Source organism: Crocuta crocuta, unplaced genomic scaffold (genome assembly GCF_008692635.1).
Source record: "Crocuta crocuta isolate KB4526 unplaced genomic scaffold, BGI_CrCroc_1.0 scaffold127, whole genome shotgun sequence".
Taxonomy (NCBI): Eukaryota; Metazoa; Chordata; class Mammalia; order Carnivora; family Hyaenidae; genus Crocuta; species Crocuta crocuta.
The window spans coordinates 4,235,506-4,249,843 of NW_027532008.1; the positions used below are offsets into that span (position 1 = coordinate 4,235,506).

At 43.1% G+C, this 14,338-nt stretch overlaps 1 protein-coding gene across 1 annotated transcript; it reads right to left on the reverse strand.

The window, feature by feature from the left end:
* Positions 1 to 3,425: 3,425 nt before the first annotated feature.
* LOC144241164 (pre-mRNA-splicing factor SYF2-like) lies at positions 3,426 to 8,897 on the reverse strand. Its single transcript, XM_077775645.1, has 7 exons — positions 8,802 to 8,897; positions 8,572 to 8,685; positions 6,790 to 6,915; positions 6,126 to 6,243; positions 5,947 to 6,037; positions 4,734 to 4,832; positions 3,426 to 4,224 (listed from the first exon to the last, which is right to left on the reverse strand). Exons 1-7 carry the CDS (start codon positions 8,823 to 8,825, stop codon positions 4,059 to 4,061), a joined length of 738 nt encoding a protein of 245 aa, XP_077631771.1. The 5' UTR covers positions 8,826 to 8,897; the 3' UTR covers positions 3,426 to 4,058.
* Positions 8,898 to 14,338: the final 5,441 nt, after the last annotated feature.

Consider the following 14,338-nt stretch of genomic DNA (forward strand, 5'->3'; position numbering starts at 1 on the left):
TTGCATTGACATTTAATCTAATTTCTTTTTTTTTTTTTTCAATATATCTGAGAGGCAGCGTGAGCAGGGGAGGGTTAGAGAGAGGGAGAGACAGAATCCGAAGCAGGCTCCAGGATCTGACCTAACTTTCAGCACAGAGCCCAACACGGGACTTGAACCCACGAACCGTGAGATCATGTCCTGAGCCGAAGTCGGACACCTGACTGAGCCACCCAGGCGCCCCTGATTTCTTTTTTTTAATGTCTTATTTTTGAGAGGGACAGAGCACAAGTGGGGGAGGGGAGAGGGAGAGAAGGAGACACAATCCGAAGCAGGCTCAGGCTCTGAGCTGTCTGCACAAAACCCATTGTGGGGCTCAAACCCATGAACTGTGAGATCATGACCTGAGCTGAAGTCAGACGGTTACCGGTTATCGGAAAGCCACGCAGGCGCCCCTAGTTTCTCAGCCCTACTAACTTCTGAAGTTAAGGACAGTGACTGTACAGTTGGAGAGAACAGATAGAACACTGCTATCATAGAACATTGTATAGGAAGGAGCCGCTCTAAATTTTTTTAAAGTGTGTTTATTTTGCGAGAAAACTCGGCAGAGGAGGGGCCGAGAGGGAGAGATCAAAATCTGCCTGACAGCAGGCTCCCTGTGCTGTCAGTGTGGAGCCCAATGGGCTCGATCCCACAAACCAAGAGCTCAAGATGAGCTGAAATGCAGAGTTGGACATGTAACCAACTGAGCTACTTAGGCACCTCTGACCTTATGAAAGCTTTAAGTAATCAATGACCTACATATGTGCATTCCCAGACATGTAATGCCTATTATTTATATTGCCTTGGTTGCAATCTCATCCTTAAAGCCAGCAGCACTTGGTTTGAACAAGGGAAATTACTGGAAGAGAGAGTTGCTCCTCTGTGTAAACATGTCCAGTTTACATTTAGGTTAACGGTAGTTATCAGGAGGGTGACCTGTGTTCATAAAGCAGTAAGAAAGTTTGTGGTGAGTTCATGCTGCTTCTAAGGAAACTTGAGAGAACATTGGTGGTTGGACCTGGTTATAGCAAAGTCCAGTAAAACATCAGGATTTGAGTTTAACTGAAAACATGGTTAACATGAGCACCTTCTAGTATATTTAGTTGGTATCCTTAGCAGAGTTGCAGAACTTGAGGATTTTGTGAGGGAGACTTTGGGAAAGAATGATGTGGTAATGTTATTTTTTACCTTCATTTCGCTGGTAGCAACACTTACCCTGATTATGACCTGTATTCAGATACGCTACCCCTTAACAGCTTAGCCAGTGGACAAGTCCTGTAATTTTTCAGCCAAACCCCTTCATATAGAAGAAAGGTCTGCACCAACACCTTCTGACATTCACTTCTACAGTGATCTCTCTCCTCCACCGTATGCTTTTCCATCAGCCTGTTAGCATGCTTGAGGCTTCGCCATTTCCGCTTTCATTTCTTAGTCTGTTGGCTCACTTTCTCTTTTATTTCTAGTGCCTAGAAGAGAGTATACATTTTTTCTTCTATAATTGCCCTGTTAAGTATACTATTGTATATTTGTCTAAATTGACCTTGTCTGTTGGGCATGGCCAGGCCTATGGTGTTGTCAGTCTTGGGCTGTGTAACACAGAGGAGTGTGTGTGTGTGTGTGTTTAAACCCAGACTGGCCATCATTAGTGGGATGCAGTTGCCCAGATGTGATCCCGTCACTGTATAACTGGTGGACAGTATAGGCAGGATGGTCCTGATGGTGAAAAATTGTACCAAGAGACCGATTCCGTGCTATCCAGGGGGAATAAGAACCATATGGAAAAAGTTAAAAGAGTTGGGGCCTAGGTGGCTCAGTTGGTTAAGTGTTCCACTTTGGCTCCCGTCATGATCTCACGGTTCATAGGTTCGAGCTCTCCGTCAGGTTCTGTGCTGACAGCTCGGAGCCGGCAGGGCCTGCTTCAGGTTCTATCTCCTCCGCCCCTTCCCTGTTCATATGCTGTCTCTGTCTCTCTCAAAAATAAACATTAAAAAAAAAGTAATATTTTTTTTACCCCTATGTATCTAAAATGGCATTTCAACATTACAAGAAATAGTGGCATTTTGCTTTTTTCTGTATGAAGTATTGTGATCCAGCGTGTACTTTAAAGCACACCTCAGTTTGTCCTACTTGTTCGGGTGATCAGTAGTCACATACCGTGAGTGACCATTTTGGAAAGCGCATCTCCGTGTATAGGTTCAGGTGTTAGGCTTTGCTGTTTTTCTTAAGGTGTAAACTAGAGAAACCTTGTTCTCTCACAGTAGCATGCTATCCTTCGCTTGGGTTTTTCTTTCCTTGCTGTAAACCTCTATTAAGTTTAATAAAATGTCGTCTTTAAGAGTGCTTACTTTTCATGCTTTCTTTGTAAAAGTCCTCAAAATTTTCTTCAGGGATTTACAGGCATTGGTTATTTTGATCTCTTCCATTTTCTGCACTGGCTCTTTGTCCTTTGCTGTTAGGATCTATCCTCGGCCTGTTTCTCCCTCTACAAGCTCTCTTGGCAATTTCCTCCACTCTCTGCCCGTAACTACCATCTACTATCTGAAGATCAATTTCCTGAGCTCTTTTCCAGTGCCTACCCGCCCCCGCCCCAGCTCTCCAAAATGAACCCTTCCTATACTGAGCTTAGTACCGTAAATTGCCTGCTTGAATTAGTGGCTTTGAACATCCAGTCACCTTCAGAGTTGTCCTCAAATCATACTGACAGCTCTTGGTTGAAGCAGCAAGTGGCCGTTGGGAGTGCTTTTCTCCTCTAGAGAAATCTATTTTTCCTTTAAATCCAGGTTATTAGGACCTCTCGGAATCCTATCCCTACTAATCTTTCCTTCCTCTTTTCCCTTAGTACACTGGTATTCTAGGTTTTCTTTGAAAATACTGGAGAACCGAATAAACTGGCAGATTACTACTTTTTTGAGAAGACTGGACAGCATGAGTATGTGTCTTGAATTATTTTGAGAAGGAAGTCAAAGTAAAATTACTGCTTCTGTTTCCATTCTGCAGAGGCAACTGTAAATAGTATGTACATGCTGGATTTTTCCATGCCTTCTACAAACCTCATTTTCGATCGCAGCATCTTTTCATGTTCATACAGATCTGCCTCATTCTATATTTGTATCAATGTACAATATTCAAATGTCCCCATTCACAGGACATTGAATACACCATTATTATTAATAGCATTTCTATTACCATCTTTTATCAGCCCATCATTCACTAAATCAGAGCTTCCTACTGGTGTGCCCAACTTGATCCCAGTAGTCTTTTTATTCACATTAACTGACATGATCTCCTCTACTTTAATGGGATACTCCTGACATTCAGGTTTTCTATTCCATGTTTCCCATAATTATACCCAAACTACATATCCTAATCTTTCAGTAACAGTTGAAATAAGGTTAACATTTCAATTAGGTTTTGAAAAAAGACTGTATTATGTAAGTTTTAATAATCCTCTCACCAAATGTTTTAATTTACCTTCTTCCAAGGGAAGTTTGCTTTTTGACAATGGTGTTATTTACAAAATGTCATTAAAGAATCAGTTTCCTACCTTCTATGCTTGCCCCATAAATGTATGTGGGCAAAGCATGGGATAGGCAAGCACCTGTTAATCACCTGTTAATTGTGACTGCTTCTGGTGTGTGTGTTGGGGGGGAGCTGTGTGTGTATGAAGGTGAATTTCCAGTAGCCACTGTCCCCTTCCTTTCACCACCTACCATAGCTTACAAGAAGAATTAGCACCAATTTAGCATTCTATCTCTGAAGCTCCCAAGTTCATCTGTAGGTCAAGTCCAACAAGACAAATCTAGGACAATGATGATTCACATGTTTGTAGCTAGGAATTTAAAGCCCAGCAGGGTACGCACATGAAGCACACAGTTTGAATACAGAAAATACAAGACATTTTTTCTGAAACGAGTGAATAATAAATAAGCATGAAAATGAATAGTCGTAGCACACTTCTTTACAAATTATAAAAAGAAAGCTAATAGAGCCCTGATTTACTGTTCTAATTTGGCAGTCAACACAGTTCCTGAAGGAGATTAGACCGCTGTTCCTCTTTCCAAATTCTGTTTAATTTCAGCTGTGTATTTCCCATAGAATCTTTCTGCTTTCTTGTTGAATTTAGCATTCCTTTCATTAATATAGTCGATGTCTGCATCATCATTATAAGGACGTCTCCGGCTATATTTGTCTCGTTTATCAATTCTAGAGGAAGAAAAATTTATAACATTCAAAATTTCCTTCTTTTTTGATATTAATAAAACCTCAAATAGTTAAGAATAGAATTCAGTAATGGAAACATACACAAAATTCCAAGCTGCTATCTTTTTTTGTTCTCATAGTTAAAACTGAAAGTAGTATCTTTAGAAAATAATTCTACAAAGAAATACGTTCAGTGAGCTTTCCTGAATTTATAAGTCAACGGTACTCCAGATCTAGTCTTAACATTGGGAAATAACCCAGGTTCACTGGGTTCTAAGGGCAGTGATCTATTACACTCCTTTGAGAGTTTATAATATACTGCTGGTTCTGCCAAATAATTATCCTATTCAAAACACAAATACACAAGTGATGGTGAATGCAGCCACTCTTCAAACTAGTAATTTAAGCGTTCCTTACTATCTCCCCCATTGCTACACTTGAAGACCACAAAGTTATTTTTGCAACGAGGCATGAATCGGTACTAAATCTGAAGGCTGCATTACAGTACTTACTGCTTTTCCAAGTCTATGACCATCCTATCAATTTCTTCTGTGGAAGGCACGTGTGTTCCATGAAGAAGACTGTTGGATGTTGGGTAGAACTCCTCTCCACTGAGACAGAACAGGGAGTAAGTAACACCATAAAGATTCTATGCCATCAGAACTGGACAACATTTAGTGGGCAAAAATGAAAGTCTTTGTGATCATAGTTGATTTCAAAGAAATAGAAATCAGACCTCAAAGAAGGTATTTAAGAAATTATACACCCTAGGACCCAAATGAGGCACCAGCTGAGGACCAGAGGCTAATGGACACAAAGGGAGGCCAAGTTCATACAGTGAAAGAGAGCTTGAATGAAAACATGGTGTCCTCTGCACAATCTAGTGCTCTCTTCACATTAAAACAGTCTTAATCTTTTTTTAAAAATTTTTTTTTAATGTTTTATTTATTTCTAGGAGAGAGAGACAGCGTGAGCAAGGGAGGGTCAGAGAGAGTGGGAGTCACAGACTCTGAAATAGGCTCCAGGCTCTGAGCTGGCAGTCAGCACAGAGCCCGATGTGGGGCTCGAACCCACGAACCGCGAGATCATGACCCAAGCAAAAGTCAGACGCTTAACTGGCTAAGCCACCCAGGCGCCCCTAAAACAGTCTTAATCTTAAGGACACTACTTGTCTTAGGGAAAGAAAGCGCGTAGCTTAGCAATGCTCACTGCACAAGTCCACAGGTAAGGGACACAGAACAGCAACAGTAATAATCATGAGGATAACACAATAGTACTATGTGTCAAAAATTAAGTACACTGCATGAATGCATTTCATCTTTACAATAACCCTATGAGATAAGCACTACGGTTATTTTCTGTAACAGATGAGGAAACAGGGAGAAAAACTATATGATGGGTCTAGTAAGTGGTAGAGCCAGAACCCAAGGCGAGGAAGCAAAGCTCCAGAACTGGCACTCTTACATTCAAGCCCTTCCAGTAGCATATAAAGAATAGGCTACTGGGGTGCTTGGGTGACTCTGTCAGTTGAGGGCGCAACTCTTGATTTCTGCTCAGGTTATGATCTCAGGGTCGTGGGGATCCCAGGGCTGTGGGATCAAGCCCCATGTTGGGCTCCATGCTGGGCATGGAGCCTGCTTAAGAGAATTTCTCTTTCTCTCTGCCCCGCTCGCACTCTCTCTTTCTCCAGAAAAAAGAATACACTATTGAATCACACTGACTTACTGTTTGTCTCTCAGTCTCTCATACGTCTCCATGTCAGGTTTGATCTGCTTGGTCAGCCGGTGATACTGGCGTAACTGGGCAGCAGCATAATCTAAAATGAGAACCCAGACTATTTCAGATGGGGCATTATTAGGCCTGTTATTAAGAGGCACCTTCAATGAAATAAAAGCCGGCTTTACCCGAGAATCCCAGGTCAGGGTTCTTCCTCTTCTTCTTCCTCTCCCACCTCTCCGCATCTTCTGCGCTGATCTCCAGCAGCTTCACTTTCTCATAGTCCTCCCCTCTTGCCGCACATTCCTCAGAAGAGGGGAAAAACCCATTATTCTCTTTACATACTTCTTTGATCCTTTTAAAATCAAGAAAGGCCTAAAGACTGCTATCAAGACAGGGAAGTTGATTAGCCTGACAAGAAAGTTGTGGAATTTGCTACAATCTCTGAGAAGTAATACATCTGTAACGATGACACCAAAAACAGCTGCGGTGGACACGTGAGGTGTCCGCTAAAATCCTCTCTCCCCTCCTTCCTGGGCACAGGGCTGCCCGTTTCCCAACCTCCTGTGCAGCCAGATCAAGCTGGATCAGGCCCGGTCACTGGGGCTGCTCTACCAGGAAATTATACACGAGAGACTCGTGAGCTTTACAGTTTCTCAGCCATCACTGACTACCCTCTACCCATGTGCCGGGCACTGTATTTGGTGTTTTACATCTCTTAGTCTCTCAGCTCTCTACGGGCTGGCTGAGGCGCCCAGAGCCAGCACGCTTACCTCCGGCGCCCTACACGGCCGAGACACAACACAATCCGGTACTGGAATCCCCAGCTTGTGAGGATGCAATCGTACTTACTTTCTTCTTTTCTTCTTCCTGTAGCTCCCATTCCAGACGAGCTTTTTTAGCTTCCCAGTTTGCAGGCAATTTAAGTCTTTTATCTTCCTCTACGACTTCTTGGTGATTTAACTTTCGAGCTTCATTCTACCACCAGGACACACAAAGTCTGTCAGCCCAGGTATGGAAACAAATCTAAATAGACACGACCTGTCTCCTAGAATGGCAGCATCCAAAGCAAACTTCAGGGGAATTTTATTCTGAAAGGAAGACAGTCGCTAGAGAATTTTAAGTGTGTATTTGGGGTGGGGAATTCTATGCAGGGGGAGACTAGGAGGTAAACACCTGTACCCATAGCTTTAAATGTTCTTTTACTACCTTCAAGGAACCATGTGGTAGGGATGGAAAGAGCTACGGTCTGGGAGTAAGAACCCTGAGGGATATACTGACTTGACTCTCTCTGGCTGTGAGATGTAAGCAAGTTTTTTTAGGACAGGATGAAACTGGGCTTCCCACAGTAGGAGTTCCACCATACAGAGTTGCTTGAGAGGATTCTAGATGCTACTGAATGACACCATATCATATACTGACAGTCACATACCATTTCCATCTTTTTTTTTTAATGTTTTTAAATTTTTTTTTAATTTTTTTTTTTTTTTTTTTTTNCAGCACACAGCCCAATGTGGGGTTCCAACCCATGAACCATGAGATCATGACCTGAGCTGAAGTCGGATGCTCAACTGACTGAGCCACTCAGGCGCCTCAATTCAGGCTACTTTTAACAAGTCTGCTTATATGAACTTGTGTTCTATACTTCCATCAAGAGACGTGTAATCTCTGACGGTCTCCCTTTTTGTGATGTTTACAGTTACTGATTACCTAGATCCAGTGATGTGTCAAAGATTGCAAAAGGGTGATGTTCGTATTACATAATTCTTCACACATCATCCACCCTGTTCTCAACAGGGTGTTTCACATGAAGTATGCTTCTTTGACTAGTTTTTAGATTGAGTTCTTCTGGGCAAAAACAAATAACTATGTTCCTCACACATACCCTGTCCCAGCTGCCTGGGGGTCCCCCCGCCCTAATGAGGCTTCTGGCTTTCCACTGGCTCCTAGTGCTTGGATATTCTCCCTCCCAACTCCTTGTCTGATAATATCCTACTCATCTTTCAAGCAGCTCAGCTGTCCCATCAATCTTTGCTTGTTTTTTCCTCCTCTGTATTTGAGGCATTTTGTTCCTCTCTCTACAATGGCCTTTACAAGTCGTGGAGTCATTACCGGTCATGCACCTGGCTGCATAACCAGGCAGAAGACTTACCATATTTGTCAGTGTAACCGCACTACCTAGTTGGCTATGACACACTAGAAGCTGGGGGGGCCAGAGGTGGTGGGCAGTTTTTTTGTACGAATGAATGAGTAGCCAACTTGCTGTGCGACAACAGACAGATTCCTTTCCATTTCTGGTTCGTGGTCTCCCCCTCCATAAGAAGGGTTAGACAGAATCACGGGCTGACAGCAGGGTCCGGGAAAAGGTGGCTTAAAAAGAATAATACCAATGTCTGGGCCCAGAAACTGATTAAATCGGACACTGGCAATGAGGCCTAAGCATGAGCACTTTTTAAAGGTTCTCAGAGTGATACCAGTGTGCTAGCTAGATCTTTCTTCGGCTCTGGGCGCTAGCTACCTCTTTCTTCGGCTCTGCGGGTCTGTCAAGGGCGCTGGTGCGGCTTCCTCGTCCCTCCACAAAAGCGCACAGGCCTGCCCGGGTGACGGGTCTCGGATGCCTCCGGGGCTACTCACCCGCTTCAGGTGCAGCTCCCGGAATTTGCGCAGCCTCTGTTCGCGCTTCTGGGCGGCCAGCTCAGGGGCCGTGGCTGGGGGCCGCTCCCCCTCCTCCGCGCTGTCCACCGGCACCTGCGGTGAGGAGGACCGGCTGGAGGCGGGGTAGCCCAGGCCGANTCTACATCCAGGCCAAAGCCCTACCCGCGGCCGCTCCTATCCTCAACCCCTGGACAAAGACTGCCACCCACCTTATCACTTGCCTCAGTAGCCATCCCCAGCCAGCACGGTATCCTCCACACTTCCGGCGACAACAAATAACTTTTCCGACTCTCTCGCTCACTTCCGGAGGCTGGGAGCCACAGGTTTCCGGGGAAACCCCGCCCCTTTCTGCGTCTCTGGGCGATGAGGAACCAATCCCCGGCCGTCGCACTCCTGCGTGGTATCCGATTGGGCCAGGCCTGTGCGCAGGCGCTTTGAGCCGAGTTACCTGGCCAACTGGGGTAGAAACCGGAAGCTTGTAGTCAGCGATGTTGCGACGGTTAAAGAGGAAGAAGAGGGAAAAAGGGAATAAACCGCCAAATGTATGAGAAAGCGACCTAGAGCACAGGTTGTGCCCGTCAACTGACCAGCCTTGTAGTCCTGATTTCTGAATAACGAATCGAAAGTAAGGAACAAATTGATTGGGGGTTATTCGGGATCTCGAGCATCTTCGTGATGCGGTAAGATTTCTTGGATTCATTGGAGGTGTTGGCTTTCTTCTGAAAATTCTGCACAGAGCACTGTTCTTTATAGATCTGTCCATCCATTCAATAATGAGCGGTATAATCAGTCTTATTTACTAGTCTATTCTTTGGTTCCTCCTCTATGAAAAAGAAATAATAAAGCAACACCCATGTCACATAATACCTTGAGGACAAATTTGGTAATATGGGTGAAGTATCTGTGACTAGTACTTGGCCCATAGCAAATGATTAGTAACTGCTGGTTTTTATCAGTTGCATTAGATGTGCCCCCCTCCTGTCTGAGATTTTCTTAAATGTCTTTCTTCAGAGAAGCCCCAACTGCCACCACTTTAAGGGTCAGTTTCCCCTTTTATAGCTCGTCATTCTTTCTTCTTTGTTGTATTTACTTAGGTGTAATTAAATAAGTGTGGAATTACCTGTTTGATGCTGTTAATTTAAATGAGAAAAGTTTCTTAGTCTTAAAGCAGTAAATGTAGGCCTTTCTTTTTTCTGTATCATGGATGAGTTGACAGAGGGATATTACAAGTATTTATATTCTTTAGAAACACGTAAATGTCAATGACAAAATTATTTTCAGTAGGATCACATCAGAATTACAGGTTTTACAAAATATTTTGTCAAAGCCCTACAAACTGAAACCCAGTAATTAAGGAGAGTTTAATGAAAGGACTGTTTACAAAGTTGTAGACTGGGTTAAGAGAAACCAGCAAAAGAAAGTGAAGCGTTCCAGGGCTAGCAGCAAGGGCAAGCCATTCCAGTAGGGGGAAGCCATTGCTACTCCTAATCCTAAAGAGGCAAGGGAAGGCTACGATAGGGGAGGGTCTTCAGACAGAGGCTCTGGAGACTAAAGACATGCAGCCAACCCATAATCCAGGCAGGGAATCAGTATCCTGACCTCATTTCTCCCAGAACCCTCTTCTGTAGATGCCATGCGTTGGCAGGACCCAATGAGAAGAGAGCGATAACCAAGAGAGCTTATTGATGCAGTCCATACAGGCCAGCACTTGTGGGTGCAGAACAGAGTGGACACTGGAAGAGGAGCAAATACAATATCTAGCACAGTTCTTTTCATGGGACATGGTAACAATTTCATAATTTTTTGAAGTCTTAAAAGAACTCTTTGTTCAAGTTATGTTTACATAGCTTTAGTAAAAAGAAGGGAAAGAGCTGTGTGGCCAAATGAGTTTTCCAGGATGATAGAAGATCTTCCATCCTATGTGCTATTCTTACAATGTGACATTGATACTCCCCAAGGAAAGGTATGATCTATGCCCCTAATCCTTGAATATGTGACTATGGAGGAAGTGACACTATGTGACTTCTGAGATGAAGTCATAAAAGGTGAAAGAGATTCCACCTGGTCCTCTTGGGAGCCTTTTTTTTTTTTTTTTTTATTTTTTATTTGTTTATTCAGTGATCTCTACACCCAACATGGGACTCAAACTCACAACCCTGAGATCAAGAATTACATGCTGTTCCAACTGAGTCAGCCAGGTGCCCTGTGATACTTTTTTTTTTTTTTTTTTTTTTTTTTAAACCCAGCCACCATTCTTTGAGGGAGCCCAGGCCAAATGGAGAGGTCATGTAGGACTGAAAATTGATACAACTCTTAGGAAGTGCAGTTTGGCAATATCTATAAAAATTACAAAGGTATTTACTCTTTGGCCCGGCTATTACACTACTCGAATTTATCCTATAGGTGCAATTGCACAGGTTTAAAATGATTATGTATAAGGATCACTTAGGTCATCTATTTGTTTCCTCATAATGATTATTAGTAAAGATGACACAGTAGCGATTTATTGGATGAGAACACACAATATTCTTTGTTGGCTATCATTTAAAACTTGTCGTAAATTTAGTAAAGCCTCTATGTATAATATCTAGGCCAACAGAGAGAACAAAGACAGTGGGATGAATTCTCCCTTGTGCCCAGGGAAAACCTGGGTGCAATGACCTAACCATCCAGTTGGAAGTCATGGCCAGAGATCTGTGCCGCATAACCAATGAGTTCCATTCAGCGCTACTCAGTAAACACCTGGACAGTGTGACCAACTCGTGTCAAACCAGTCACTTTCCTTCAGGTTAACGGGATGCTTACAAGGTTCCAGATATCCATCCCGCATCTGGGGTGTAATTGGGTTGGTTCTGTTTAGAGTGAGTTTTGTGTTTGTTGTTCCCAACAGAGGGGTATTTGGGTGTTCAAATGTCCATAACCTGGGGTAAGGCACCTAAACTCATCCCAAATCTGGGTATAGCCATCCTTGGTCCCAACAGTCATATTTTTAGGATTCTTTTGGTTAACAATTTGATGGGCTGCCAGCATAGTTTGGTTAACAGAAAAAGAACACTTATGTCCCGTGTCATTAATCGTGTGTGCTATAGGCCAGGTTTCTGGATCAGTGTTGGAAATGTCAGATGTACTAAGGATGCCATTTTCAGGATGTTCTTCCTTAATGTGTTGCTTTAAGTTGCTTTTCCGACCTCCCCTATGAAGTGGTTACATCCACCATGGTGATTCTGACGAGCTAGAAAGCGGAAGTGGAAGCTGTCCACATATTCAACAGCTGGATTGATTTTTATTTTGGGCGAAAGAGTGGGGCCTACTGCAAAAACACATTTCCGTCAGGTCTCCATCCCATGACTGGACACCATCGGATAAACAGAAACCCAGACAAATAATTTCTAAAAAGTACACAATGCTACTTGTGCTATGAATTTTCTGCAGATCTATTGCCTTTCTCTATTGGGGGAATTTATAGAAGAGCTCCGGGGCTTTGGGAGCAAATGTGAGGCAAAGCAACCTAAGGTTGTATCTGTTGTTAACCTAAACCAATTCTAAAGAACCAGTGTTTATTAAAGAGGGGATTTTATGCCCAGCAGAGAAGTGACTTTGTATCAAAGAGCAAAAGCCATGAGAATCCCACCAAGCAAGAGTAATATCCTAAATATTTCAGCTGGCTTAATCATCCTATAAAATGCTCATATAGCCTTTGAGTTTCCTTAAATATAAAGTATTTAGGCACCTAAGTATTCATGAGATTCCCCACTTCACACAAGTATGTCTACAATCAGAAATGCAAGGATCAGGGTTACGTGTGTGAATGAAACTTTGGACAGTTGAGTTGTATAAGTCATAGGACAGGAGGAGTAGGAGAGTGATGAAGAATGATGAAAAAAAGTGTTTTCTTTCTGTGGTGAGCACAGCATAATGTATACACTTGTCGGCTGTACACCTGAAACTAATGTAACATGGTGTGTCAACTCTACTAAAAAAAAAAAAAAAAGAAAAAGAAAACAGTTCAGCGTGTTGAGCTGAAGAGTCCTCAGGTAGAGGATTAGCCTCAATTGTCTCTGTAGCTGGTTACAGCATATCCTGCCTGATATTTTCTTGTTTTATCCCTTAAATAAGAACCATCAGTGAACCAAATTAGTTCAGCATTTTCGATGGGACTTCCTTAAAGATCTAGTCCAGGAGTCAATAGTGGACCAGTTGTCCTATAGCATGAGGGATCGCATCAGAGGAAGAGGCAAAAGAGTAGCAGAGTTTAGGGATGCCCAGCCGGCTCAGTCGGCGGACCTTGCAGTTCTTGATCTCAGGGTAGTGAGTTCAAGCCCCACGTTGGGTGTAGAAATTACTTAAAAAAAAAAAAAAAGAGTAGTAGGGTTTAAAGGACATCTGGTGACAGAGATGTTTGAAGGTGACTGCAGTAGAATGTTACAGGAAGTTAATTTGCTAGCAGATAACAGTTTCCATCAAACGTGGAACTTATATGGTCAAAGGGGAACCCATGACTAGTTCTTTCGTGTCTTCTGACAAAACAGAGCTCTCATGCGGGATGGCGGTCCCTTAGCTCTTGGGTCCAGCTGCTGAGTGTAGGACATTAAAGACCTGTGTTGGCCTCCATGTCTCTGTGTCAGAACTCCTGAAGCATTACCTTCATGTTTGTGAACAAAGAGGAAGACGGGCAATTGATCATTGGGGTGCCCTAGAGCAGGGATCCAGCGAGCTGTTTTACCTCCTCAAAAGCCTGCGGTTGGTTTTTGAAGAAACCAGTGGAAGGGCTCTGGATGCCTTAAGGGCCTTAAGTAAGACACATAAGGATTGAGCAAAGCAGAGAGATTAGGAATCCGATTTCAGCAATATCCAGCCTATCCCAGGAATCCCCCCAACTGTTGTTTGGTATGAGGAGGGGGAAAGGAGCCAATGCGTTTTATTCAGGATTGAAGAGAAGAAAATCCTTGTTCGCTTGACATATCCCAAATATTTAACTTGGGACTATTTATTTATTTATCAATGTTTATTCATTTTTGAGAGAGAAAGAGAGAGAGCATGAGCAGTGGAGGGGCAGAGAGAGGGGGAGACACAGAATCTGAAGCAGGCTCTAGGCTCTGAGCTGTCAGCACAGATCCCGATGTGGGGCTCAAACTCAGGAATCACGAGATCATGACCTCAGCCGAAGTTGGATGCTTAACTGACTGAGCCCCTATTTTTTTAAAATTTATTCCCCCCTCCCCCCCACTCATCCACCAATTTGGGACATTTTAAATGTTTGCTTTTGAGAGAGGGAGAGAGAGACAGTGCTAACAGGGGAGGGAATTTAGGGCATTTTAAATTGAAATTTTTCTTTTGGTACTTTCATTCTTTTTTAGCTATTTTAACAGGTGGCTATGGTCATTTGAACACACTATTTATTTAAAAAATTTTGTTTACATTTATTTACTTTTGAGAGACAGAGTGAGACAGAGCATGAGCGGAAGAGGAGCAGAGAGAGAAGGAGACACAGAATCTGAAGCAGGCTCCAGGCTCTGAGCAAACGTTCAGCACAGAGCCCAATGCAGGGACTCAAACCCATGAACTGTGAGATCATGACCTGATTCAAAGTCAGACGCTCAACCGACTGATCCACCCGGATGCCCCTTGAACACGCTTTTTATGGAGGGGAGCAAAGAAGTGGTGCACATATTGTAATAAGTAGAATTTTGAGGGAAGTTTACATCAGCTATGTCTGCTTTTCTTCTTTTTTTAAATTTTTTATTAA